The sequence below is a fragment of the Oculina patagonica genome, chromosome 14, assembly GCF_052425735.1.
Source record: "Oculina patagonica isolate OP01 chromosome 14, crgOcupat, whole genome shotgun sequence".
Classification (NCBI taxonomy): domain Eukaryota; kingdom Metazoa; phylum Cnidaria; class Anthozoa; order Scleractinia; family Oculinidae; genus Oculina; species Oculina patagonica.
Genome location: NC_135771.1, coordinates 2,587,813 through 2,615,610, shown reverse-complemented (window position 1 = coordinate 2,615,610; position 27,798 = coordinate 2,587,813). Strand labels below are relative to the sequence as shown.

Sequence of the window (27,798 nt, the reverse complement as noted above, 5' to 3'; positions counted from 1 at the left end):
AGTGTCCTTCATACGTCTGACTGGCCACAGTGGAAGGCAACTGACTGTGTTCCACTGATGAAGATATAAAGCCAAGGGATCCTCGACATGAAAAAGCATATTCAATAATTATTATTTCACACAAAACTTAAAACTTTAAACAAAACTTCTTAAAAATTTGACTTATGCATGCCTTAATTTTCAACAACAGTTTCCTGCACAAAGATAACTGAACATGCACCTTTTCAGTGGTGATGTTTGGCACAGTATGAACCCTAACATGTAGGCTACTGCTGAATGATCAGGTAAGACAGCTTTTCTCAAATTGTTATGGTAAGTGTAGGCCTTAGGGTTAAATAAACTAAACTGGAGAACTAAATCCACACAACATATACATCATGTGACAAGACTCACTTATGTCCAGAAATGTCTATACATGCCTGTATCTGAGCTGATTGAAAAATGGTGTTTTTCAGGTCATATAATAATAATAATAATAATAATTTAATACTTATTCGGCGCAAATTATCATATGAATATGATCAAATGCGCCTACATCAAGTTAATTTAAAACTTAAAAAGAAAAAAGAAAAAAAATCATAAAAATCATAAAAAAGATCATACATTCTAAACAACTAATCAAATCCTTCAACTTTAAGAAATGCTTTTTGCGATGTCATCAATTAACAAAGCATGCAAGAACATCCAGTTTTTTGCATGTGAAACAAGCTATGCGCTTGCAGGTTACACTTTACTCAACTGCGACTGTCAAGTACTGTATCTTGATAATATTTACCTTCGTGATGATCACGATCAGTCAATTCTTCTCTAAGTCGTTTTGGATGCCGATCACCTAAAAAGGGTAATGGCCTTTTGTCCCTTTCTGTTGAAATTGGTCTGCTTTCTGATAAACCTACCAGAAGAAAATGTCAACTAATTATTATTTTGCAACACTCAACTAAATGTACTACTTGCTAGTAAGTTTGTACATTACCATTATGAGGGGTTATCCCCGCCATAATTGTTTTTTCATTTTAAAGTAGTGTTCTTCTTTTTATTGTAGCAGCTGTCATTTCGCTTTAGTCGTTTCTATTCTGCGAAAGGCACATTTTGTGAAATTACGCGTCAAGTTCCATCAAATACGGTTATGCAGAATTTAGAATGCCCCCATTTGGAAAATTCTGGGTGCTCAATTTGAGCAGAATTTAGGAAGTCAAATTTGACAGAATTAGGTCCCTCGAATTTTGCAAAATTCATCTCACTTAGCTCTCAAACATACTTGTCAGCGGTTTTGCTTATAAGAAGTACTCATATTCAATTCAATTATATGATATTAAATTCACGTAAACGTCTCTCAACTGTTCGTTGACTAACACCCAGAAGCGAAGCTTTTTGTGGAATTTTAAATCAATGTGGGGAATTAGAAAGGATAGCTCACACCGACTCGTCTTCACTAGATTTGATTCTTCTCTTTGATGCTCGCTAGATTTCACAACTCTTTGACTCGACTGACTGAAAGATTACTTCGACTAAAAGCTAAATAAATCACAAAACAATTGTTTCTTATCTTCGACGCACACCTTAGCTAAAGAACGCTGATTGGCTAGATACGAATCTTCTAGACATAAGAATAACAAAGATTTCCAGACAAACATTTCACAATCACTATTTGATATCTTTGGTATTAATAATCCTGTTTCGAACATCGACGTTCTACGAGAATTTGTAGCTGTTCTTGAGAAACGTCTAACTTTGGCCATCCACACTTCCCAGTAAAAATACAACCTGCCTGAAATACATCTGTACTGTCGTTAGCGCTGGTAACCGCTTCTCTCGCTTCACGAACGAGGTGGATTATATGTGCGTGAGCTCCAGTGTCCAAGTATCTCGCAAGCACATTAAACACCCAATCTAACCTGAAAACTGTATAATCAAATGTATCGGAATCGTGGTTGCCACCCTCTAAAAATTTCACTACATCAATAAGATGAGTACGAAGGCATTCGCGCACTTCACTCTACCGTCGTGGCGGCCATGTTTTATGCTGAGTGACTACTCCTTTTGCTTTTTAAGCAAAATCGTTGACAAGTATGTTTGAGAGCTAAGTGAGTTGAATTTTGCAAAATTCGAGGGACCTAATTCTGTCAAATTTGACTTCCTGAATTCTGCTCAAATTGAGCACCCAGAATTTTCCAAATGGCGGCATTCTAAATTCTGCATAACCGTATTTGATGGAACTTGACGCGTAATTTCACAAAATGTGCCTTTCGCAGAAGAGAAACGACTAAAGCGAAATGACAGCTGCTACAATAAAAAGAAGAACACTACTTTAAAATGAAAAACAATTATGGCAGGGATAACCCCTCATATACCATAGCCAGTTCAAAGTAAAGAATCAAAAAAATGCAAAATACTGTTCTTTCTATGACTACAGTGGTATCCTGATTTCTCAAACCTTGTTTTTTCAAAAGCTGTTGTAATAAATAGGAAAGTTTACCAAACACAAGATCCTGTATTTTTTCCACAAGAATGTTGCAAGGTTCCTGCCAGCTGTACTTCTCCAAATACTTTTCACAAAGGAGCTGTGACTCTCCAAGCCGTACTTCCCTTTTTTTTCTGACGGACAAGACTGATTGCCTTGGCCCAGTCTTTAGGATCTTCAGAATCCACTACACAGTTTGAGCCATTGAGCACCTTTTTGAGAGCTTCTCCAAGTCCTGAGTTACCACTCACAAGTACAGGAAGACCAGCAGATAAGGCTTCAAGTGCTGTCAAACCAAAGCCCTCAGTCCTTGATGTCATTATCGCCAGATCCACCTCACAGAATAATCTGGCTAGTACTTCCCTGCTTTCTTTAAAGCTGCGAACAATTAGTTGATTACGGGCAATACCATGCTGAAGTAATTTTTCTGCTGTTTCACCTCCCTTTCCTGTTGGTGCACAAACAAACCTGAGTTGGTAGGATTTGTCTTTCAACTCTGCAATTGCTTGAGCAGCAAGGTCATATCCCTTCAGATTAAAATCGTCATGATCACCACTCCCAATTACTAAAACACAAAATGTTTCTCTTTCTTCAATGGCTTGTTTTACATCCAAAAATTCAGTGAAAATGCTTGGGGTGAGATTGAGAACATCTTGTTGCTTTTTCCCAGAGCGAAGATAACGCTTGTAAGCATCTGTCAGCTTGGGTCCAACTGCCACAACTTGATCAGCCTTCTCACAGAGTTCTATTTCTGTTTGTTGCATTCGCTCGCCTTCGGAAATGCTCTTGTACATTCCAAGTTCTTCAGGGGCAGTGTGAACAACTTGAATCCACTTACAATGTTGATGTTGTCTTTTTATGATTGGTATTTGTCGACCAAGATGCACTCCATGTCCTATAATACAGTCCATGGTATGGTGTTCTGGTATATTGATCAGTGAATCAACTGGATCCACAAGAGGCATTTTCTCTGCTTCAATGAGCTGAACCTTGTGACTAGCAGCATTGTTCTTATCTTCTTCACTACACTGAGGGAGAAAGACACTAACTTGTACATTAGGGTGTTTAGCCAACTGTATTGCTAGTTCTCTGTTGATGGTTGACACATCTCCATTGGTTGATGATCTCCATTCACTACTTAACAGGGTAACTCTCAATGTCCTCTTTTCTGCCACTGCCTGGCCTTCCTGTGATGTGGAGGCTATGCTGGGATCAGGGTACCCCTAAAATAAAAGAGAAAGAAATTTACTGAAGTGAAGTGTTGCATGTATACCATACGAGTATTTCACTATCATAACTTTAGTCCCATTTGTGTTTATGTAACTAGTCAAGACACCTAAAAATTTATTGAGGACTGGATACAGACTAAGGATTGTTGTTGCTTCAGTTAGGCTTTCAAGATATACCAGACCTTGTAAGAAAAAAATTAATGTGGTTCTAGGCAAGGATTACCTTGAGACATTATGCGAGTCAGCCACCGCCCCTCTTGGAGGCAACCTCTCAGCCCTGTGCTGGGGTCATCTTGTGGTTTGCACCACTCCATCACATTTGTGATGGACCACTCTATCACATTTATTGAAAAAGTGACAGCTCGAAAATAGCTATTGATCCACCACCTTTCACATCTAACACTTGAGGTAAAATGTAGACTGAGCTGTCCTCTCCCAGGATATTGGTTACTGATATTCAAGATGCAAGCTTGGTGATCAGTGCTATCGTAAAGTTGGCTAAACAGAGGAAGTGTCCACAGGGCAGAAAATTAAACGTTCAACATGTCACCCAATGTTAATCGAATATAGGTATGTTACCTTTGATAGCCCAGACATCACAGGAAGCCTCTAGTCTTGAAAATGGACACTATGATAAAAACACACATGTAAATTAGGAGTTGTGGCACAAACCGTGACAACTCGCTCGGCTCGCCCGGGCTCGCCTCGCTCCTTGTCACAATTTGTGTCCACAACTCCTAATTTACATGTGTGTGCGGAACGCAAGACGCCTTTCTTACCCCCCTTGCGAAACGAGTTGCAAAAAAGGCGTTGGCGGCACCTCTAACGGCCCGCAGCAACAGAGAGCGCCACCTGTGTGCTAGATTTATTTTTCAATTGAACAAATATTTTTCTTAAGTATATGCAACAGATGGCTGCCGCAAGATATTCGTCAGAAGTTTTGCAAGCTATGATGGAGGAAAACCTCCGTGAATTTCAAAGAAACCCCCAAAGAAATTTGTCTTTTTCACTCGCCCACACCGATTTTAACGAATGGCTTAGAGTATGGAAAATGAACATACCCGAAACTGACACTAACAACAAAGATCTTTTAATTTTTGCAAAAAAACACAAAAAAAAGTTTTATGATCTTTTGGAAAGCGAAATTGATGACTTACGAAGCTTAAAAGCAAGCTTTGGACTTGAAGTTAAATTTTCGATACAAAGAGACGGAGTTACGCAACACATGAACCACTATTTCAGTGAAAGAGAACCGCACGTGTTTTCAAAAAACACCAAAGAAGAAATCGAAAAAGAGTTTGTCAGATTTATCGAAAAAGCAAAGGGAGAAATTGAGGCTTGGTCAGAGAAGGGCTCGGGGTGGAAAATTGAAAGAATAGAAATGGCGTATATCAATGTCGCGCGTTATCAGCCATTGAGAGGGGGGAGTTATCTGCCTTTACCACCAAAATTGGCAAACAAAAAAGCAGTTATTAACGTGCAAAACAGGGATAACGAATGTTTGAAATGGGCTTTGAGAGCTGCATTATTTCCGCCAAGAGATGGGAAAAATCCGCAAAGAACAAGCAGATACCCAGTTGACGACGGAATAAACTACAATGGAATCGATTTTCCAACGCCTCTAAAGCAGATTGACAGGCTTGAGGCGCAAAACAACAACCTTGCAATAAATGTGTTTGGATGGGAAGACGACTGTGTGATACCTCTCAGAACAAGCAAAAAAGAAAATAGCATTTCCCGTATAAACCTTATGTTAATTGAGTCAGGATTAATTCAGCACTACTGTTTTGTAAAAAAAGTAAGCGCTCTGCTTTACGATCAGACTAAATCACACAACAAAAAACACTTTTGCATGATGTGCTTGACCGGTTTTACAAGAGCAGACTTGCTCGAAAAGCACGAAAAATATTGCAATGGAGTTAACGGCAGGCCAACAAGAATCGAAATGCCGGAAGAGGGGAAAAACACTCTTTCTTTTAAAAACTATCAAAAACAAATGAAAGCGCCTTTTGTAATTTACGCCGACTTTGAGGCATTGCTGAAAAAGATGCAAGGATGCAAACGCGAAACGCCCGAGGACCGCAAGAAGAGAAAAGAGCAAGGGGAAGACATTGAGGAGCTGAAGCCAAAAAGCTACACGGACAAAAAGGAACAGCACGAGGCGTGCGGATTTTCTTACACGGCCGTGAGGAGCGACGGCAAACACGAAAAGCCTTTTGTTTACAGAGGAGAAAACGCCGTTGAAGTTTTTTTGAACTGCATTTTAAGCGAAGAGAAAAAAATAAGAACAGAATTGTCAAAGCCAGAGCCCCTTGTGATGACTTCGGAAGACTGGGAAAAATTCAAAAATGCAACCGATTGCCACATTTGCGAAAAAACGCTGATAAAACAAAACTTTTTAGACTCGTTGCCGGTTTGGATTGGGTATTATGGTGAACTTAATTACTTTGGGCAGCTTCACAAAAAATGTTATTACAGCACGAAAAAAGCGGAGCAAAGCCTTGGTACCGAACACCACTATGAGCTAAAAAAGCTGACACAAAACACACACATAGTGGCCGCAAAAAACCAAAAAAAATGTTTGAAGTGCCACAAGCCGCTTATCCAGCCGAACTACAAAGATGTGGTAAAGGACCACTGCCACATAACAGGGAAGTTTCGAGGAGCCGCGCACAACATTTGTAACTTGATGATGAGAATAAATCCAAAAAATGTCCAAATACCAGTTGTATTTCACAACCTAAGGGGCTATGATGCGCACCATTTAATGCAGGCAATGTCAAAGATTTCAAAAGAGGCACAGAAAGAGGTAAAATGTGTCGCAAACAACATGGAAAAATACATCACATTTTCATTTGGCGGACTGCGTTTTATTGACAGCTTAAACTTTCTTCAAGGAAGTCTTGATTCACTTGTAACAGCGACACCGAAGGAGTCATTAAATATAACAAAATCTATTTCAACACAGTCTGATGAAAGTTTTGAACTTCTTTGCAAAAAGGGAATCTATCCTTACGAATACATGGACTCATGGGAAAGATTTAGCGAAACAAGTTTGCCTGAAAAAGAAAAGTTTTACAGCAAACTTAATGATGAGAACATAACGGATAAAGAGTACGAACACGCGCAAAACGTGTGGGAAACCTTTGGCTGCCAGACCCTGGGCGACTACCACGATTTGTACGTTAAGACTGACGTGACCCTGTTAGCCGACGTCTTTGAAAGCTTCCGAAAACTCTGTCTTGAGAAGTACTGGTTGGACCCCGCGAATTATTACACGACGCCAGGCCTTTCTTGGGACGCACTTTTGAAAAAGACAGGCGTGGAGCTTGAGTTACTTACGGACTATGAAATGCATCTTTTTGTTGAAAGGGGATTAAGAGGCGGGATTTCGATGGTAAGCAAGAGGTATGCAAAGGCGAACAACCCTTATGTTGAGGGATTTGACCCGAGCCAGCCAAAAAAATACATAACGTACCTCGATGCGAATAACCTTTACGGGTGGGCAATGAGCAAGCCGCTTCCAAAAAGTGGATTTAGATGGAAAAAGGTTATGCCAACAGAAAAAGAAATAACGACAAAAAAAGAGTATGCAAAAGCTGGATGGATTTTAGAGGTGGACTTGGAATACCCGAAAGAGCTGCATGACGCCCACAACAGCTATCCATTAGCACCAGAGAAAAAGAAAATAAACAAAGAAATGTTTTCGCCTTACCAAAACAAAACAATAAAAAATCTTGATTTAAAACTGCCAGAGAGCGAAAAGCTTGTTTTAACTCTTGAAGACAAAACCAATTACGTCGTGCATTACCGAAACTTGCAGTTTTATCTAAAACAGGGAATGAAACTCAAAAAAGTGCACAGGGCCTTAGAGTTTGAACAAGAGGCGTGGATGGAGCCGTACATCCGGATGAACACAGAATTCCGAAAAGAAGCGAAAAGCGTCTTTGAAAAGAACTTTTACAAGCTAATGAATAACTCGGTTTTTGGAAAAACAATGGAAAACCTGAGAAACCGTGTAGACATAAGAATAGCGCGAAGCGACGAAACAAAGAAAATAAGAAAATTAGTTGCAAGCCCATTGTATTCAAGGCATGTAATGTTTTCAAACGATCTAGTTGGAATAGACATGCGAAAAAGCAGGCTTTTTCTTAATAAACCGGTCTACACAGGCATGACCATCCTTGACGTAAGCAAGCTATGCATGTATGACTTCTTTTACAACCATCTGAAAAAGGAGTACGGAGAGCGTTGCGAGCTTTTGTATACAGACACAGACAGCCTTTTGCTTGAGATAGAAACAGAAGACGTTTACGCGGACATGGCAAAAAACATTGACAAGTACGACACAAGCGACTACCCAAAAGAGCATTCACTTCATTCAAACGAAAACAAAAAAGTTTTGGGAAAAATGAAAGACGAATGCGCAGGAAAACAAATTTCAGAGTGCGTTTGTTTGAGGCCAAAAATGTATTCAATAATGACAGAAGACAAAAAAAATATAAAAAAGGCAAAGGGGGTGAAAGAGTGTGTGACAAAGAAAAAGATAAATCACGAAAATTTCAAAGAAACACTTTTCCAAACCAAGGAAAGCTTTCACGAAATGCACATGATAAGAAGCTATGCCCATGAGTTGTATTCGATAGTGGTGAACAAAAAATCGCTGTCCTCCTTTGACTCAAAGCGATGGATAGCGGATGATGGGATACATACAAATGCTTACGGGTATAAGTTTTGCGAAACAAAGCCTACATAAACATAACTTTTAGAGCTTTTCTGAGCCCAAGGGGCTCAAGCACTAAGTGCTTGGTGGTAACTGTGTATTTGGAGGAATAACAAGCAATTCTTCACGCACGAAGCCGCGCTTTGGACCATCGTGCAAGTAATAAAGCACTGGCTGATTAGGTTTAGTAACAGACCTTTCAATGCTGTAGACTTTTAATGACCAAATCGGATCTGTAGCCCTTTTTACGCCGCCTTCCAGCTCGCCAGGTTGGTAGAGAAAGCGCACATTAACGAGAGAGGGGAGTTTTTTTTCTTTCTTGCCAACAGGCCTTGTATATTTTGAGGACGGTTTGGACGAAACAGCTTTTTCTTTGATTGCAGTAGCAGGTTTTTTTCCAGTAAGACTGGTTACTTCGTTGTTCAGAGCGGCAACAACTTCGGGTAGCCTTTTTACCCACGCTGTCGACCGCTGGCCAGATGGCAGGTTCATCTCGACACCGTACTGATAACCAAACAGGCGCTCTGCCAGTGTTTGATTAAAACGTTCAACAATAGCTTGATCTCTGTGAATGTTAACACGCCCGCGTCTAATATAGGTTTTGTGATTTTCCATTTCTTTGGTAACAGCTCCCATGAATTCGCGACCAGGGTCAACTTGCAGCATCTGTGGCCATTTTAGTGCACTTCGCCTGTAAATTGTCTGAAAACCTTTTGCAACCTCAGTTGAATCTTTGGAGGTCAAAGGCTCGGCCTCTTTGAATCGGCTGGCAACGTCAACAACAGTCAGAGCGTATTTGTAAACTTTTCGCCCTCGCGGCAGTTTGTCGTGTGGCAGAAAAAGAAGGTCCGCCTGGTGGACCGCGTTAGGAGAAGAAACATCGAATTTTGGGCGAGGAACGTATCGTGGTGCCGGAAGGTAGATCTGCCAAAGGGCCTGCTTAACGAGCCACTTTTTAGCAGCATCTTCTGAAACCTTGGCCGCCTCGGCTAATTTTTTTATCGCTGCAATTCCCTTCCAGTAGCCCTGGGGGCTATAGTAGACTTTCGAGATTTTCTTCGAAAAGTTTTGCTCCGCAAAAATCTTTGCATCCATGTGTATACAAGAAAAAAAGAAAAGTTTAAAGAAACCGAAAGGCAGCGTACCCAAGTGCAAGCGCGCCAGCGCCAACGAACATAAGTTCACCTTGTTTCTGCTGCTCACTTGGCTGATAGAAATCAGAGAACTTGGGTTCTTTCGGAGGAATCATTTGTTTGTCAGGATGTGCCTGGTTGTAGAGTTTGAAAGCGTAGTCTGTGTTCGTAAAGTTTTGTTTCGCCTGCTGTTTGATCTCATTGTTGGTTTCGATCCAGTCGAGAAGCTTCGTGCGGTCGCGAGAGTATTTCGCGTAAGCTGCCTGGTAAGCCTCGAGAGCTTTGTCGTGTCTTTCTTTTTCTTTTAAAGCGGCGTCATCTCCGCCACCCAAAGCTCGAGCAAGGTAGTTGCCGCCAATGAAAGCAGCAGCGTTCAAGATAGCTCCGCCAGCCATAATCGCGACGCTTGCCATTTTGTTATTATACTATTCTAATTTTTTTTTAATTGGTTGGGAGAATTTTCTGGTCCTCGAGATACTGTTTAAGTGCAACGCTGCCAGCCATGACGGCTGTGAACTTTACATAGTTCATAAAACTGCTGCTTGGGTCAGATGTGAAGTTTTCTTTTACAACTTTTTTAGCAGCCCAGCCGATTCCGGCGGCAAGGCCAGTAAGAGTGGCAGCATCCATGAGTGTTTTTACGAGTTTGTTGTCGGACATGACAGTTCAGTATAAAATAAGAAAAAATATTTAATTGAAAAAAATTTTTTTTTATTTTTCACCAGATTCAACTTCTTTAATTTTTTTTTCTTTTTCTTCAACTTCTTTTAAAAATTTATCACTGTCAATAACCACCCAAATAGCGCTTTTAACGCATTTTTTGGAAAATTCAAACCAAAGTAATGAAATACCGGCAATAGCTGCACCTTTAACAAGGCTGTCAAGAACAAGACTTAGGGACATTGTCGGTATAATAAATAAAAAATAAATGTTCAAAAAGAAATTTTTTTTAATCCATCAAACGGATTCCTTTTTTTGAGCAATTTTGGCTTGTTGGTTGCGGAATTCTCGAGCCCGTTTGGCGCGTGTCTGAAGAACGAGTTGCAACCCTTCCAATACTTTCTGCTGTACTCGGTGTGTCATCAGTTATAAGAGTTGGCGAAGCTTTAAATGTTGGACTTCTTTTTTCGTTTATAAAGCCTTTTATGTCTTCGCGTTTCACATAAGTTGTAACGATTGCACCGCCGATACCAAGCAAAGATATCCATTGATTTGTGGTGAGACCGCTTGATTGCGGCTGAGCCTCGGGCGGAGCTGGTTCCGTTACGTCCGGTGGTGTTGCATTTCGGGACCCTTGTGGTCCCCGTCCTCCGGACAGCTTTGCAGCCGCAGATTTCTTTTCCTTTTCTTTTGCAATTATTGCAGCAGCCTCGACAGCAGCTTTTTTCTGTGCTTCACGAGCCTGTTTTGTTTTTTCAGCTGCAAGCTTGCCAGCAGCAACTCGCTTTGGATTTTTGGCAGGCTTTGTTGCTGGAGTTGTTGAAGTAACTTGTTTCTGTTCTTCTTGAGCGATCGGAGTTGGTTCGAGCTCGGCCATTTATAATAAAAAAAAATAATATTTAAATAGAAAATTGCTCAGCAAGATTTTTTGCTAAGCAATTGCTAAGCATTGTTCAGTAATTACTTAGCATTTTCTTAGCATTGCTCAGAAAAATCTTCAGTAGTGTTTGTGTCCGCATCTTTGGAAGCACCTTTGGTTTCGCACAGCGAAGTGTGCGACTTTGTAGCTTCGTTTAAATCAACGTGCTTTGTTGTGATGAGCGCAGCATTTGCAACGGCAAGAAAGCGACCACATTTCAAAGCCAGACCGCCAGCCAAAGTTGACAGCTCTTTACTGATGATGTAGTCGTTTTTTAGTTCCTTTTGATAATCATTGACGTCCTTGATATTTACGGCCATACCAACGACTTTAGTTACAAGAAAAATAAAGCTGTCGATCAAGCTGTCGGTTGTTTTGGATCCAACGTATGCCTCATATCTCTTTAAGTACTTTTCAACTTCTTTATCTGTCAAGCGCTTCACCTGCTCGTGTGTCAGTTGCACACCGATTGCTTCTTTGGCTTTTCCTGTTGAAACAAGGATTGCAAGCTGTTCACGCAAAGCAGGAATGTCAGGGCCTTGAATGAGTGCCATAGCGCTTTCTGTACTTTCTGGTTCAGCTCCTAGCAGTTCCATTACGGAAGCTAATTCTTGTTCACTTGCAGCGCCCTTGACGCTCTCGGGAGGAGAAGTTGCGAACGGGTCAGCCATTTATTACTCTAAAAAATATGTTCAATAAGAAAATTTTGTGCCGTAAGGGTGGCGATGAGAAATGACAAGATGCGAAAACTTATTTTTTTTTAGCTTTAAAATGATTTCTTTGTAATCCTCATTGGCAAGTTCGCCAGCGTAATCCTCAAAGATTGCCTTCGTGGTCTTGGCAGAGGGGGTGTAAAAGAAAACGATTGCCGCAACATTTTCGCGGAATGAGGATGTTATGCTTGTCAATTTTTGAGTTAACACCCATATGCTCAAGCCTGCGTGGCGAGCAGAGAAAGCAAGATTCACCAACTCCCCTGTTCTTCCTTTTACATCTTTCGAAGCAGCACAGTCGTCGAGGATGATAAGCGTGTTCGTACCCTCAAAAAGAAATCTTGAAAGCCTTAACCAAGATTCCACCTCGTGCTGCTCGCAAATGAAAACAAAAAATCGAATATCTTCCTCAGCAAAGCGATAATAAGTCTTGTTGTGCTCGAAAGTCGGGCATATAAGCACTATGTAGTCAAACTTGCCTCGGAAAGGGCCACAAAGCTGATTGACCACGTACCTTGTTTTTCCTGAGTTCGTTGGTCCAACAATGAGAGCGTTGAAGGGTATATTGGCAGGATCCATCTTCGTTTGTATATATTATAAAAGCACAGATTCTAACTGCCTGCCAAGTATATTCATTTGGGCGTCGCTGATTACGTAAATGTGGCAGTTCAAATTACCTGAGCCGCTTGCTTTCCTCTCTAGCTCAAGCTGGACACCGTCCTTTGTGTTCACAAGGCGCGTGCCGCTTCCGTGCATCGAGTGGTCAGCCATGGAACGCAGATCAATAAGAAGGCCAAACTTGTCTTCTGTGTAAAACTTTTGCAGAGTCATGTGCTGCGTTTTATTTTTTTCTTTCATGTAGAATCTTTTAACTTCTCCCCAAATGTCCATTCCTTCGATGCCGTTGTTGTACAGCATGTTTGGCGAGCCGTTGACAGTGATGCTTACTTTTGTAAGGTCCGGGTTAATGTACTTTTCCGAGCTCCTTGCACCTTTGTTATATTGCTCAATAAATAGGAGCAAGATACCTTTCATGGACCTCCTCTGCGGGTTGACCCTTAGATTCAGACGTGTGTCGGAGGCTTTTGCAAAAGTCACCACTTTAACACGCTGGATGTGGTCGTAAGCGAACTCTTTTCCGCCCGAATAAGCGCTGAACGCTTCATCTGCAATTTCCTCGCTTCTTATCATCTCGTACTCCAGCTGGATGTTTGTCAACTTGTATTTTAGTTTTGTTGTATCTGAGCCTCTGACCACATGTTCGGCTGCCGCGAGCTTCAGTTCGAACACAAGATCGTTGTATAGTGCCTGAGGATAAAATGCTCCATGGTCAGTTAAAATCTGGTGATCCAGGCGGATGCGGTATTTATTTCCATATATCTCATTCAGCTTTTTTTCTGCTTCGACTCCTGAAGCTTTCTTATCGCCAGCATTTGAGCGAATTTTGTTAAGGTCCTCGCTCTGAATGCCCTCTGGCACCCTGTCGTCGCGCTCCTCCTGCGAAAGGAAAAAATCCTCAAATATTTTGTAGATGCCATAGCCAACCGTGTCCTGCACGACGGTGCCTTCGTACTTTACAACAAAATCGTCGACCAGAGCTCGGCTGACGTTGTCAACCAGAAAGTTGTTGGCATGGCCTCCGCTCAAGTCGATGTTGAAGCGCAGCGCCAGCGAGCCAGGCACAATGACCTCGTTTTCGTTCAGCTTGGGCACTGAAACATACAACGTTTCCTCTGGATTGGCTTCTGTGCGGTCAAAAGTGATTCGTTTTACCGCGCGCTCGGCTTTCAGTGCGCCGAGTATTTTCTCTGTGCGTCCCGGTCGAAGGTTTTCTTGAACAGCAGCCATCTCTCGATTGGTTTTATTGTTAAATTGAAAAGTTTAATTTAAAAATATATATATATAAATTAAGCGATGGCAACAGGTGGTGGTGATTTTGGATTCGAGGACCCTGATTTGGACCAAGATCTTGACCACAACAGTGATAACGATGATGAAGAGGAACAAGAGGTCGACACAACCCGACCATTTCAGCCCGGGGAGGCATCCACACCCTACCATGGGGGTGAACAACATGAAATGCAAACGATGCAGCACGAACAGAGCGGGCTGCCTGATACCTCCTACGACGAAACACATTTGCTTGAAAGAACCCCTTCGATAAGTGATCTTCAAAAAGAAAGTTTTTTGCGGCAAAAACTTAAAAAAGCTGTAGACACGATAAAAGGCAAATTCCCCAAAGCAAAATTTGAAAAAATTAGAATTAGAAGAGGCACTGGGAAAAATGAGGGGAAAATTGTTGCTATAGGAACTAAAAAAGGCGAGTACAAGATTCTAAAAGATAATGAGTCAGGCTTCATGAAAAACTTTTTAGACAGCTTCAAAGATGAACTTGGGCCGTCAGCTGAAGATCTTATTGCTCAAGACAATGAGAGCATAAGAGATGAACGCCAAATATTAAGAGAAGCTGAAAAACAAATTCAAGAGGGCCAAAAAATCGCATCCAAAAGAGAAAAAGCCGTCCAAAAAATGAGAGATCTGAGAATAAAAATCGAGCGAGCCCAAGCCAAGAAAGATCAACTTGGGTCAAATGTTGAAAATGAATCAGAATTGCGCGAGCTGCAGCAACTGATTAAAAACTATAAAACTGATTTTGAAAACACAAAAAAAGAAGTTGCTGCTCTTGAAAAACAAGAAAAGCAGAAGGCAAAAGAACAAACACGAGCCGACCAACTAAGGGCAAGCCTCGCTGCCAAAGTGAGCGAAAGAAACACTTTGCAAGAAAGGCTCAACGACACAAGAGCGTTGGATGATCTAAAAGAGAAAGAAGCCGAGCTGAAGCAACAAAACGAGGAAGATCAAGCTGTTATAGAGGATGAGAATGCACCCCCCACTGACAAACAAGCTGCGGAAGAAAGAGTTGCAGAAAGAACCGAGGAGCTCGGGCGTTTGCAAACGCAGATTGCCGAAAGAGAAAGGGCGCTTCCACTTCGTGAGAGGATCAAAGAGATCTTCAAAAAACATGGCGTGACATTAACAGCAATACTTCTTGCTGCTGGTGTCACGATTGGTTCTGTTATTGGAGCCATTACAAACGCGTTGAAGGCAACCGGCAAAGCGTTGGGGAAAGGCCTAAGTGATATTGGCTCAAAGGTAGCATCAGCTCTGCCTGGTCTCATTGGCTCGATTGCGAAATTTCTTTTCAAAACCGCTGGTCAAGTAATTGGATTTCTTGCAGAGCACACCTGGCTGCTTATCCTTGCTGTGGTTGCTTTTCTTGTTGAAAAATACATCAAAAAGAGACGTTAACGCATAAGGGTGTAGAGCAAAGCTGCTGCTCCAACCGCGCCAACAGCGACAGTTGCTTTGTTTATTTCGTGTGAATCATTGGCTACGGCCTTCGTAGCTTTAGCGCTTTGCGCGTTGCTAGCTGGTGTTTCAGCAGCGCTTGCGGCGGGTGCCTGATTTTTTTTTGCTGTGGCGCTCTTGTGTATAGGATTTGAAGGGTGGCTGTTTGGTGGGTTGATTTTTGATTTTCCTCCGGCCATCAGTTTAAGAGCTGCTTTTTTTGTAGCTTTATTAACCTCATCATTTACTCCTAATTTCATCCCAACAACAGCCTGCTTAAGCTGGTTATTGTAACCAACAACGCTTTCTGTGTTTATCACCATACGAGCGGGCATCAGCCAGGCACCTGGGCAGACTGCAAGGTTAAGCCGAACCTTAGCTTCGTCGATGGCTAATTGGTATCTTTGGACCGACTTTGCCAGATCAGGTTGCCTTATAGCGTCTTCAACCAACACGAGGAACTCACTTTGCGCTTCCTTTGCACGGCCGCCTGTTCCAAGTATGCTACTTCGAACGTTGACCTGCGAACCGAGAATACAGTAGACAAAAGCCTCTATCGACTGGTTTACTCTCGACAAACCTGCCTGAGTAAGCCCTTCAGTGCCGTTAGGACAAAACCAGTCTGCCTGTGCATATGCAGCGTCGTCTGGCTCGATGTATTGAATCAAGTTACCTTTGCTTGCAGCTCCCCCTTCGTCCGAAAATTTATCGTAATCGGGGTATTTTGCTCCAGTTTTGTTTGGTCCAATGTTAGTAATCCAGATATAAACGTTACCAAGTCCGTGGTTTGCGCCTGTTGTGAAACGGAAATCGCTTGACGGGTCGACACCGAACTCAGCACATATTCTTTTGTACGAAGCCACGTCGTACTTGTTGTCGAACTGGCTAAACGTTGGGTCGCCAGGCAAGGCACTTACGCTCTGAATCCCCCCCATCTGAAACAATATTCGCCTTATAGTGAAATAAACGTGAAAAAGGTAAAAATTTCGCACAATCGGTGGCAAGCTAAGAGATGAGTGTTCTTCATCGAAAATTTCTCGGCTTACCCCACTGCCTGTTGTCGCACACCATACCGCAAAGTTAAGTTGCTGTGGCCAATAGCCCATATTTTGGCTAGCAAGCCACCTTTTTGACTCTTTTCCTGATGTATGCTTCAGTTTTGTTTTTTGAAAAATATCTCTTAATTTCGTTGTGAAATATTGGTCTGGTGTGACGTAGATGTTGATTTTGCTGTTAAATATTTTTTTCAAACTCGGTGCGGCTTCGTGAAATCCAACCGCGGGAATTGGCAAAGATGAGCCTTTTGCGCCGCTTGGTGACAGCTGTTGTGGAAAACCGCCTGAAATTTGATTCACCCCCAGTGCTTTTTTCATCTCTGGGCTCCAATATTTGCTGTCAGAGCCAAAAACATTTATCAAATGGCCTTGCCCTGCCTTGTAATAAATGTCTGCCGTTGCTGTGTGGTTGTACGCGAACTCAACCTGTGCAACAAATTTTGTTCGGTCAGCGTTTAGATATTTTGCAAGAAAAGGTTTCCATGCATTGTCTTTTGCCGCTTTAGAAATTGTAGTTGCTTCTGGGGTTTTCATCCACTTCATAAAACCTCTTGTTTTTGCATCCATGGTCCTCTTTTATATTAAACATTTTTTATTTTTATTTAATATAAAAATGGTTGTGCTGACTGTTACCACAAAAGAAAATCCGAACACTGTTTATTTTGACCAGCCTATTCCAAAACCAAGCTATATCCGGCTTTTAAGTTGTTCTCTTTACAACAGCTGGAATAGTTTGGAAAAGGATGGAATAGTTTTTTATAAACAAGTGAACAAGGAAGAAAAGGCGCGTTATATACGGCAAGGAAACTTCTCACTCGATGACATTGGGAGTATTTTTGAAAAAGGATTTCCAGAGAAAAACATGTTTTCTGTAACAAAAGGCATTGCAGGCCGTTCATTGATAATAAAAGCAAAAGAGCCCAATTTAAAAACTTTTGGACTGAACGAAAGTCTTATTAAGTTCTTTAATTTGCCTGGGTTTGAGAATTACGCAAGTATTGAAAAGGAATTTTTTGAAACAATTGAGGTAAATAATGTTTCAAATCCTAAAAATTACTTCATCAACTGTGACCTTATCGACAAGCAACAAAGCTTGCTAAATGGTAAGCCATCAAGCCTTTTAGCGTTTTTTGGCATACGTGGAAAACCGTATGAAAAAGTTTATTACCAAAATACACATTTTAACGTCTTGCGCGACGTTTCTGCTGAAGAAAATGTATCATCTCTGACTCTTTCGATTAGAGATGAGAATGGAAAGCCATTCGATTTTAACGGCACAAATCTTACATATGAGTTGGAATTGAATTAAATTAAATACAAAAATAACTTTTATGTATACGAGGCCATGTCATCTGCTAATGTTCTCCCGAGTGCCCCTGCTTATGGTGATCGCGAAGAAACACAACTTTATCCAAGCCTCCCAACAAATGCCGAGAATTTTCGGCTGACTGAAATAAGTAAAATTGAAAAAGAAATATCCGCTGAAGCTGAGCATTACAGGCTTGTGTTAAAAAAATATAAAAAAGTCCGGAAAGTTATTCACTATTCCGTGGTCTGTCTTGGCGCCGTGACGGCAGCTCTGTCTTCTGGAGCTGTTGCGACTTCACTTACTGGTGTTGGAATTGTTATCGGCGTTCCTGTTGCAGCAGTAGCAGGTATATCTGGCGCAGCTTCCACTGGCCTGTCAGTTATCAACAAAAAGCTTGAACGTAAAGTTAATAAGCACTCAAGAATCCTCGCTCTGGCTGTTGCAAAACATGACTCGATAAACAGCTCTGTCTCACAAGCTCTGAATGATAATCTTGTTTCTGACAAAGAGTTTCAACTGATCTTACGAGAAATGCAGAAATATCGTCAACTTAAAGAGACTTTACGTTCAAGCTTTGCACAAAAACAAAGAAATTCACTCCAGCCAGACATCGGAAAAATTCGGGAAGAAATCAAGAGAGAAGAACGCAAAAGATTGGAAAAAAAACTTCTCGAAAGCGCCACCGACATTTCGAAATAAAATTTCAGTCCAATAAAACATTTTTTCATTTTATAAAAGAATGATTGCCTGCGCTCATCTTGTTGTTTACTTTGTGATTGAATATTTCACCCCAGAGTGGCAAAAAAATATTCGAGTCATCACTAAAGAGGTTGTTGATTGTCTGAACAACATTTGAGGCTGTCGTTCCTTTTTCCACGATCCACGATCCACGATCCTTCCTTTCCAAAAGACCCAAGCCCCCTCGACCTGCACGTCACGCTCTGACTGCGACAAAATAATTTAGCGACCGCCAGCAAAAGATGGGCCGCACGTATTTATTTGTTTTGACCAAAAAATAGGTGTGAAGCAAGGGGTTATTTCACTTTTATTTATTTTTTTTTTCTTGGGAGCCGTGAAACAATATTGTATCTATTAATATAAGCAATCAATAAACATTACAAGTGTGTTAAGTAAAAATAATTTTATTCAGTTGCTAAGTTAAATGTTTCTTGACAACGGCGGACATCTCATGGCCGCGGTAACTAAGGTAAATTGTTCCTTGACAACGGCGGACATCTCATGGCCGCGGTAACTAAGGTAAATTGTTCCTTGACAACGTCAGAATATTTTAAGCTTGTAAACTTGCAAGTTTTTGTCAATTCGGGTTACGCCGTAACTCATTGGCATTCCAATGTGATGACGTTTTTAAGGCCTGTGACTAAGATAATTTTGTCAATTCGGGTTACGCCGTAACCCATTTGGTATTCTAATGTGTTGACGTTTTAAGTGTCAATTCGGGTTACGCCGTAACCCATTTGGCGTGTGATGTTGCCTGTGACTAAGATAATTTTGGTCAAGTTTAGCAAACGCTAAAGTTGTATCATCCCATCGTTAGACATCTACAAATGATTTATGTCGATAAACTGAGTTAAAACTTCTTAATTTTTGATCTAGAAAGGTTTGATAAACGTCTTCAAGCATCCGATATACTTAACCTTGCGATCAAACTTCACGACCAAGCATCTGATTTTTGTCCGTAATTATTGCTTCGGCACGAATAGCTGATATGAAATATTAAAATCGTATCCTCGTTTGACGTTTCCAAATGATTTATGTCCGTAAGCTGTGTCTTTGCTTCTTTTTCAATGAAGGTTTGATAAACGTCTTTATACATCGGCCATACTTGCTTGTGTAATACAAAAAAGCTTATGTGAATAATATATAGTTATAATTTTAACGGTGATTGGTCACAAAAGACGTCATTACATCGGGAAATAACCTATTAACTAAAAATAGTAATGACGCCTGGTGAATAAACTTACCGTGATCTTATATTGTTCTTTTATGTTCTAGAAAGTTCTTAGCTCAATATTTCACGGTATATTTACATGTTAGTCAAATTAAATATTGTTGTTGAATAAATCATAGCTCTTAAAACACACATACAAAGAGTTTGAGTTGTTTTCCGGCTAAAAATATTCAAAATGAAAAAAAAAAGAATTAGATTACGTCAAGGGGGTTTTCCACGCAATTGGCACAGGGTAAACAATGGCTTCCTGTGTTACTCGATAATTTATGCACTCACCGGAGCGTGCAAGTTTTGTTTAGCTTGTCAAAACGTTTGCGACAACACTGCTGTCTAGTTTTTTTAATTTTTCAATCAGCTCGTCTGTTAAAAAGATTGTTATTTGTTTTTCATTTTCTTTAGTTTTTTTGTAGGTTGTAAACGCTTTTCCACGAGATCTTTTCAAGTTTTTCTTTACACTCAAGTTAATTTCTCCAGTTCTCCCTCTTCCCATCTTCGTTTACTCAATAAGAGCATTTGTTCAATAGGAATTATTTCTGGCACAGCAATTAAAGGTTGGTTGTAATTTAATACAATGGCGCCATACAACGATTGGTACACTGTCGGGTCCGGCGAATCTGCTTCAGGAAGTTAGGAATGTGAAAGCCACTCACATTTTCCTCATTTTTTTTACCATTTCCACGTCTGCTTTCCCGATTTTTTTGTTAGTTTTAACCATGCTTTGCATAAAGATTGCAGCTTTCTTTTTCTTAAGTTTTCTGGGATTAAACGTCTTTTTTTGCAACTCGTTTCGCAAGGGGGGTAAGAAAGGCGTCTTGCGTTCCGCACACACATGTAAATTAGGAGTTGTGGACACAAATTGTGACAAGGAGCGAGGCGAGCCCGGGCGAGCCGAGCGAGTTGTCACGGTTTGTGCCACAACTCCTAATTTACATGTGTGTTAAAACAAAAAAATAATTAAAACCCTTGGTAAAAGAAATTAATGATAACAATCTTTAATAACAGAAACTTACAAAGTCTTGTAACAAATGTCCTTTGACATCTTGAACCCGGCAGACATGAATACTGCAGCTGACTGACTTGCTGAACCTTTAAAAATATAAAATAACAGATGTATGTCAAGGACTGCATTAGAAATGTTTTTGTAAGTCAGAAATAATTATCATCCAGAGACAATAATATTGCTACCATGCAAGACAAACCCACAAAAGCACACATAAACCACCAAGTAATTGAAATTATTTTTGACAAAAAAATTAAATTAATATGAATGCCGCAGACCATTTTTTCAAAGTTTGTGGACATGGGTAGGAGGGTTAGGCTAGGTGTCTTGCTTTATAGGTGGGGAGGGGTGGTGCAAAAACATCAGGCACAAGAAATATGGCAACAGTTTTCAAACATATTCCAACCCACAGAGTACAGAGCACAGAGCAAAGGACAATCAAAGAAATTTACATTCTATTATCCACTTAAAGCAACGTCATGACAATGGCTCATCTTGCAATATTTAGCCAACATATAAATTATCAACTTTGTGAACCATCTGTCTAAAATCATACTGGTTTTGTTTTGGTTTGTCATTACTTCTGCTGCTGTTTTTCTTCCTCAGTGGGGTTTTTATTTGATTTGAAGATAATTGGCATGTTGGAAACAAATTATGATAAATTGTGGCCAGCACAGCACCTCTCACACAATCATTTGTACAAATATTAAACTGCAGATTCTGCCTAAATTATAACTTTTAAAGTGCTACTATGACCAAAATTTTTGTTTTTCTTTTCGTCTTTTTCTAAAGTCAATTTGTTCAATAAGTCTATATTAACTAGCGCGCTAGAATTTAGAACGTTGCGAGCAATATAAGCCTTGAAATAGCTTGCCGAAAATCGTGGAAAACCCGTCCGCCATTACTCGGACGTCTAAAGTGTGCCAGCGACTGTACTGAAAAGCAGATTTACGCATGAGTTGGTCCGTGACGTCATATGCGCATCGTCGCTTCGAGCTTCGAGTGTTCCAAGAGAGAATATACTGAGAATTAACAGGGTTATAAAAGATATTTCTTCGACAAATTCTTCGTCTGATTTGCCCGGTGGCGAAACCCAAGAGAGCCGCAACGAAGAGACATTGCAATTTAGCGGTATCGTTTCTTATAATGAGAATATAAAGCCGTTTGACGTCGGTCTAAAGGGCAATGTTTATATGCAAATACTTCATTCGATCGATGAGGTTTTGGCGCTGTATGCCTACAACGAAGCTGCCGTCTTCTTGTCCAATCGAAGAAGCCTCGAAGAACGAAGCGGAACGGCGATTCATGGACTACGTTCGTTTGAATACATGGTATGATGAGAACGACATTGAATAGTTACAGGACAACTCGGATTAATATTAATCGGATTAATATTAATCCTAATGATTATTATAATCCAGTAATAGATTATTATAATCCAGTAATAGATTATTATAATCCGGTAATAGATTATTATAATCTATTACTGAGGTTTGAGCCGTGCCTTAATCCATTAGGATTAATATTAATCTTATGTAAGATTAATATTAATCGGATTAATATTAATCTTAATAATAAATCTCAACAACTCAATCCTAGTCCAAAGCTTTCGAACTGAACCATATACTGACATATACAAAACGCAAAATAGTCAACAGACTTGCGCGTGAAAGATTTCAAATCTATCTATATTTGAATCATGTGGTGCCAACGCAACACAAAGAACAAGGGAGGTAAAAAATCCTACACATCGAGCTAAAAAGACAGAGCGCTCAATCAAAATAATGTGAGAAGCATTGCCTTTACAACACAGAGTGTCTCTCTGAAACCAACTTTCAGCTTTTTCATAGTAAAGCTGAAACAGTCTCTGGCGAAGCCGGACCAAGATAATCCGTGATAAGACGATACAACTTGCAACAGTATTGATTAAAATGCCAGGCCCGGCGTCAATAAAATGCAAGTAGTTCACATTTTCACGGAACATTCATGACATATCTTGTCCTTCCAGGGCGAACATTTTGAGAGCCTAAAGCATATCTCGAAAATAGCATTGAGCCAAAACAAACTGAACTAGCACAACATGTGGCAGGGTACAACTCTTTAAACGGAAGCCACGCAGCGCGGACTAATCATGACCTCTAGACACTTCCTTGGCCACAATCTTACGGCTCTATTCAATACATAATGCCTCCAAATAAAAACAGTACCCTCAAAAAGAAGTCAGAAGCAAATAAGGTCGGAAGACCGAACTTAACACAGAACGGCAAAAGTACAAATGTCACAAACGTAGGAGTTGTGTAGGCCCGTCACCTTTATTTACAATTGACGGATGTGATTAGTGACTTATGTTCTGTCAGTCCTGTGTTGTAAGTCTGCAGTGTGTTTGTCATATACATATCTGTCAGATAGACATATCTGTTATTCGAACATTCAAGGAATTTTATTGGGATTATAATAGAGATTAATATTAATCCGGATTATAATATTAATAATAATCTAATCCTTCCATTTTTTTGCCGTGCCTTAATCTATTACTGGATTATAATAATATATTACTGGATTATAATAATCTATTACTGGATTATAATAATCTATTACTGGATTATAATAATATATTACTGGATTATAATAATCCTATTATAATCTATTATTATTATTATAATCCGCGGATTAATATTAATCCGAGTTGTCCTGTAGTTAGGATAAAATGTCTGCAATGTTTGAATTAATAGAGAGTTCTGCATATATATACATGTAGGTTGCTATTGCCATTTGCGAAGGATTGAAATGATCTTTACTGTTGTTTTCATTCTTGTAATCTATCATACATGCCATGGGCATAAAATCTATCTCAGCTGTTTATTCCGAAAAAAGCTTTATAAACATGAAATAATGTAAAATTTATACAGAAAAATTAAAGTCAACAAGATGGTGCAGGTGATCAATGGATTTAGTTCCTTGAGTTTTATACAGTTTAACCTTCCTTGACTACATAACAATACAGGTAATAAACCTTTTTAAAACTAAGTTTTTTAATGGGTAATAACACTTCAGACATCCAGCTTCAGCCAGCATTCAGTATTCCTGTTCCTTAAAATAAGAAAACCATTTGAATGCTGTATAGAGTCCTTCACTCGATTTTACTGATTATGTTATGAAACTGTCCCACAAGTAGCAGCAAAACTGGGTAGGAGTAGTTTTTCTTATTCATTTCACCCATTTGTTTTCCTCTTGGCCCCGTGATTTTTTGATGATAAAAATAACTCAAACAATATATGCACAACATGGGAACAAGTAAAATAATATTAAGGGTATAAAGTTTTAAGTTCATAAACAGGAACACCTAGACCTCAAACAAACACTGGGACCTTGATCAAACGTTTCCAGTTTTGAACCGGCATTTAAATGAAGCCTGCGTTGAGTCGGGGTCTGGCATCTACTCAAGAAAATATTTTTTTATGGTATCATATGCAATATGACAGTGGCTCTTTCTAGAGAATATCACTGGCAGTACATTGTGCATCTGCAGTATGTGTATGTAATTGAGAATTCAATTTTGGGACTTCAATTTTGGGAATTCAATTTTGTGTCAACTTAACGTGACTGTAAACAAGCCAGCTTCGTATACTACCCTAAATAAATTGCTCCCTTGATGCAAAAAGGCAAAGTCTGCATGCAAGCCTGCTTGCCCATCAGGCCAAAGCATATCTTGGTTTAAGTAGGACATACATGTAATGACACTGGTCTGGGCTTGCGCACTGACCATTAGGTCACCGCACCTAAATAGGGGTGTCGAATATGCGAGACTTTGCGAGACGGCGGGACTGATATCTTTTCTGCGAGCCCGAGACCTTTTGAGCCTTGTAAAAGAAATCGAGACTCCGAGAAGGCGTCAAAGAAAAATTCGAGACGGCGAGACCCCTGAAATTTGGCTAAAATTTTGCGAGACCCGCAGTTTTTGAAGGACCATTCACCACCCCTCTAAATCAAAACAACTACCCCATTGCTATGCAACATTTTTATTTATGGTACAGGTTTGACTGTATTTGTTGTCGGCTTCGCAGTTCGTGTATACTCTTTAAATAAATACATATATAATGGTTGCAAGGGTCCTGTGTGACCTCAAAATTGCCCTCTTGTTACAAAAAGGCAAGGTCTGCATGCAAGTCTAGTTGCCCACCAAGCAACTAGACTTGCATGCCCTCGTCACACCATCAATTTGCCAGTTCCCATTCTACACTTGGAGAGGAGGCACCATGAGAGTAGTCTTGCCCAAGAACACAGCACAATGACACCAGTAAGAGTCCACACCTGAATCGCTTGATCCGGAGTCCGACAACTTACACTTAGGCCACCTCACCTCAATCAATACAACATTTTTATTTATGGTACAGATTTGACTGTACTTGTGTTAGAAATTATGATGGATCAGCAGCTCAGGGGTTCTCTGGCACATTCACATGATTTATTGTTGGCTACTACATTCTCAACTTATGAACAAAAAGAGCATGCCAAAAATAAATATATTGCAAACTTAAAATAAAGAGTAGCTAGGATTTCAACGGTGCTCTGTTGCACACAGCATGAGGGATTGGCACAGGTCATAATTATAGCTCATGGCCCCTGTTGTACTTAAATATAATAAAGATATACTGAGTAAAATCTGGATAGCATGTATGTCTCTGAGACAGGCTAACACCGTTCTATCCTGAGATTACTTCTCAAAAAATGTTAATGAATACTATAAGTGCACAATGAAGTACAGTCCTACTGTAGTGTTTTATATTGCATGGCAGAAATAAACAAGTGACCAACACTGAAGACGTGCTGGTGAGTTTATTAAGACTACAGTGTATACAGAGGACTACAATGGAAACATTTTCAGTACATATAATCAGTAAAAAGATATTGCTAAGCTTTGCATCCTCTGTATGTACTTTCACATAATGTACCGCCTCGTGCAAATTTATTTAAGTTTATTTGTACAATACAGGATATAATTCAGGAACATACAGGCCGATTTGCCCAAAAATTACCTTTTTGACATGAAGTATTTACAATAAATTTAAAAATGACTATTCTAGAACACGAGAGCTTGAGCAACAGAAGTAAATTACGCCACTCACCCAATGTTTTGCTTCTAAAAAGGAGCGAATACAGTAAACTCACTGTAGATAATTCGAAGCGTTCTATTCTATTCACTTCCCTTGGATAGTTGAAGAAGTTAACCTCACAATGGTTGCAGGGAGAAATATCTATAAAGCATTTCCAAGAGTACAAGTTTCCCTCAAAGTTATCAGACGATCTATTATTCATCTTGCGTGGTTTGGGCGAGTTAAGATGTCACGAAATTTCGCCTCTTGAAATGTTTTCTGCCACTATGTTGTGCAAAAGTGACCTGTAGATGCCTTGAAGTATGTTTAAAAAACATTTGCGCAGTAGATACGGCTTCTACATCACTACAGATTAAAAAGAAAACCAATGTTTTTCCAGATCGGTCACTCCAGCCTTCGAAGAAGCCATTTTGTTGATGCGCATATGACGTCAGCATGCTCTCGCCCCAACTAGTTCCAGATCTCTATTTGGTCCTCGGACATTTTTAAATCTAGTAATGGCGGAAAGCCAAAGCCGAAGTTTACGCGTGAAATAAGTGGTCTTCCAATTCGAATTTGAACTTAAAATTTGGCAAGGTTACTATTTAATGTAAGTACTTTGAAAAACCGAAGAGAAAAGGGAAGGTAAAATTTTGATCATAGTACCACTTTAAAAAGTTGCAATGACACCTGAAATGCAAATACAGAGATGTTTATTATCAAATTTTGCAATCAGAGTTTCAATGGCGAGTTTTGTAAGTTTCCTTAAATATTTAATTTTGACATCAGAAAAGCAAAATTACTACTTTCTGTAGTAGCAGCTACATGCGAGTGCTACCTTACTTATTGCAATCTCTTCACACTGGTTTCAAGAAGGAGTAACGTGGTTTGTAATTTATTGGGCTGGTTCCAGGCCAATGATCATACATAGGAGTGGCTGAAATGGCTTGAAACTACACTGTCTATAATATTACTCTATGTAACAAGTCTAAATTTTCGCCATCATTTGAAAACATTCTTCGTTGGGAACGAAGTAGCCGTGCCAACAAATCTACAGACTAAATGAATACATGCTCTTTTGTGGATAAACATGGGTTTTGAGCGGAATGTCAAGTTCACTAAATACTACATAGGGACCGTCAACAAGCATGTATAGCGCCATTTTGAGATAAAGACGCTTTTAACTTGAAGGTAAATTGGAATTCTCTGATATATTGAACTGAAGCAGATCAATTCCTACTTATCTGCAACTCTTCTGATTATAAAATTAACGTGACAAGTACAAATAATATTGATACAGCTTCACTTAACAACAGTCCACAAGAATGTTTGCATTCCTGTCACAAACGATCGAACAAGCAGTGAGCGCTGTGATTTCATTACATTTGCACAGACTACACAGTTTCTCTCGACAAAAACTTAGCCATTATAACAGAGATAAATGTTTGATAAAGATCTTAATACCTGTCTGGAAGCTACAAAGAAATGTTTGAGAATGCAAACAAAGAAAACTTTGGATGCTTAAAGTAAACTTACCTTTGATCGATCGTCAAACCGAGCAACAATGCTGTATGTTTTCACCGCCATACAAACGTTTATTGATGAGCAGGCTACATGATTACAAGCTTGGTGTAAAGCTGAAATCACCCCATGATTGCAATTTTACTAAAAGCCAAATTAACTCCAGAAAATTGTCTTCTCCAGCTGAAGAGATCAAGAAGACGAGATCAAACCGCACTTCCTGCTTTGATGGGCTTTCCCAAAATTCCCAGGACAGCTTTCGGTTTCCAAATATGGATATGAATCTTTTTTATTGGTCTATTCAGTGTCACATGTACTTGACTTGCCTGATTGGCAAAGCTCGGACAATGGACTATTCCACAAAAGGATTTTGGACTCACTATGAACTTTAAGATTGCGACTACAATCCGGACGATATGTCAACCTTGGACAGCAAATAAAATAAACTGACGAGAGGCGTCATCGTTGCCTTCGGTTAGCGACTGGGTCCTGTTGTTTTTTAATGACCAAACAGCAACAAGACTGGTGTTCAAGTGTTTGAAATCTTAACCGTGGACATACTATTAAATTTTTGGGCCTTGAGAGTGGGCGCTTATTCTAGGCCGGGCGCTTATTAAATTTTCACCATTTTCAGCAAGCAGTAAGTTAATATTGCAGCAAAACAA

At 39.9% G+C, this 27,798-nt stretch overlaps 2 protein-coding genes across 2 annotated transcripts in view; both read right to left on the bottom strand.

The window, feature by feature from the left end:
- LOC144637526 (uncharacterized) overlaps positions 1-27,798 on the bottom strand; it is a 117,829-nt gene that overhangs the window by 66,126 nt on the left and 23,905 nt on the right. The window lies entirely within an intron of this gene.
- LOC144637537 (D-inositol 3-phosphate glycosyltransferase-like) lies at positions 781-27,479 on the bottom strand. The gene is made up of 5 exons (XM_078496615.1): positions 27,149-27,479; positions 20,530-20,605; positions 4,270-4,318; positions 2,477-3,684; positions 781-892 (listed from the first exon to the last, which is right to left on the bottom strand). The coding sequence occupies exons 3-4, from the start codon at positions 4,285-4,287 to the stop codon at positions 2,551-2,553; spliced, it is 1,152 nt and encodes a 383-aa protein (XP_078352741.1). The 5' UTR covers positions 4,288-4,318; positions 20,530-20,605; positions 27,149-27,479; the 3' UTR covers positions 781-892; positions 2,477-2,550.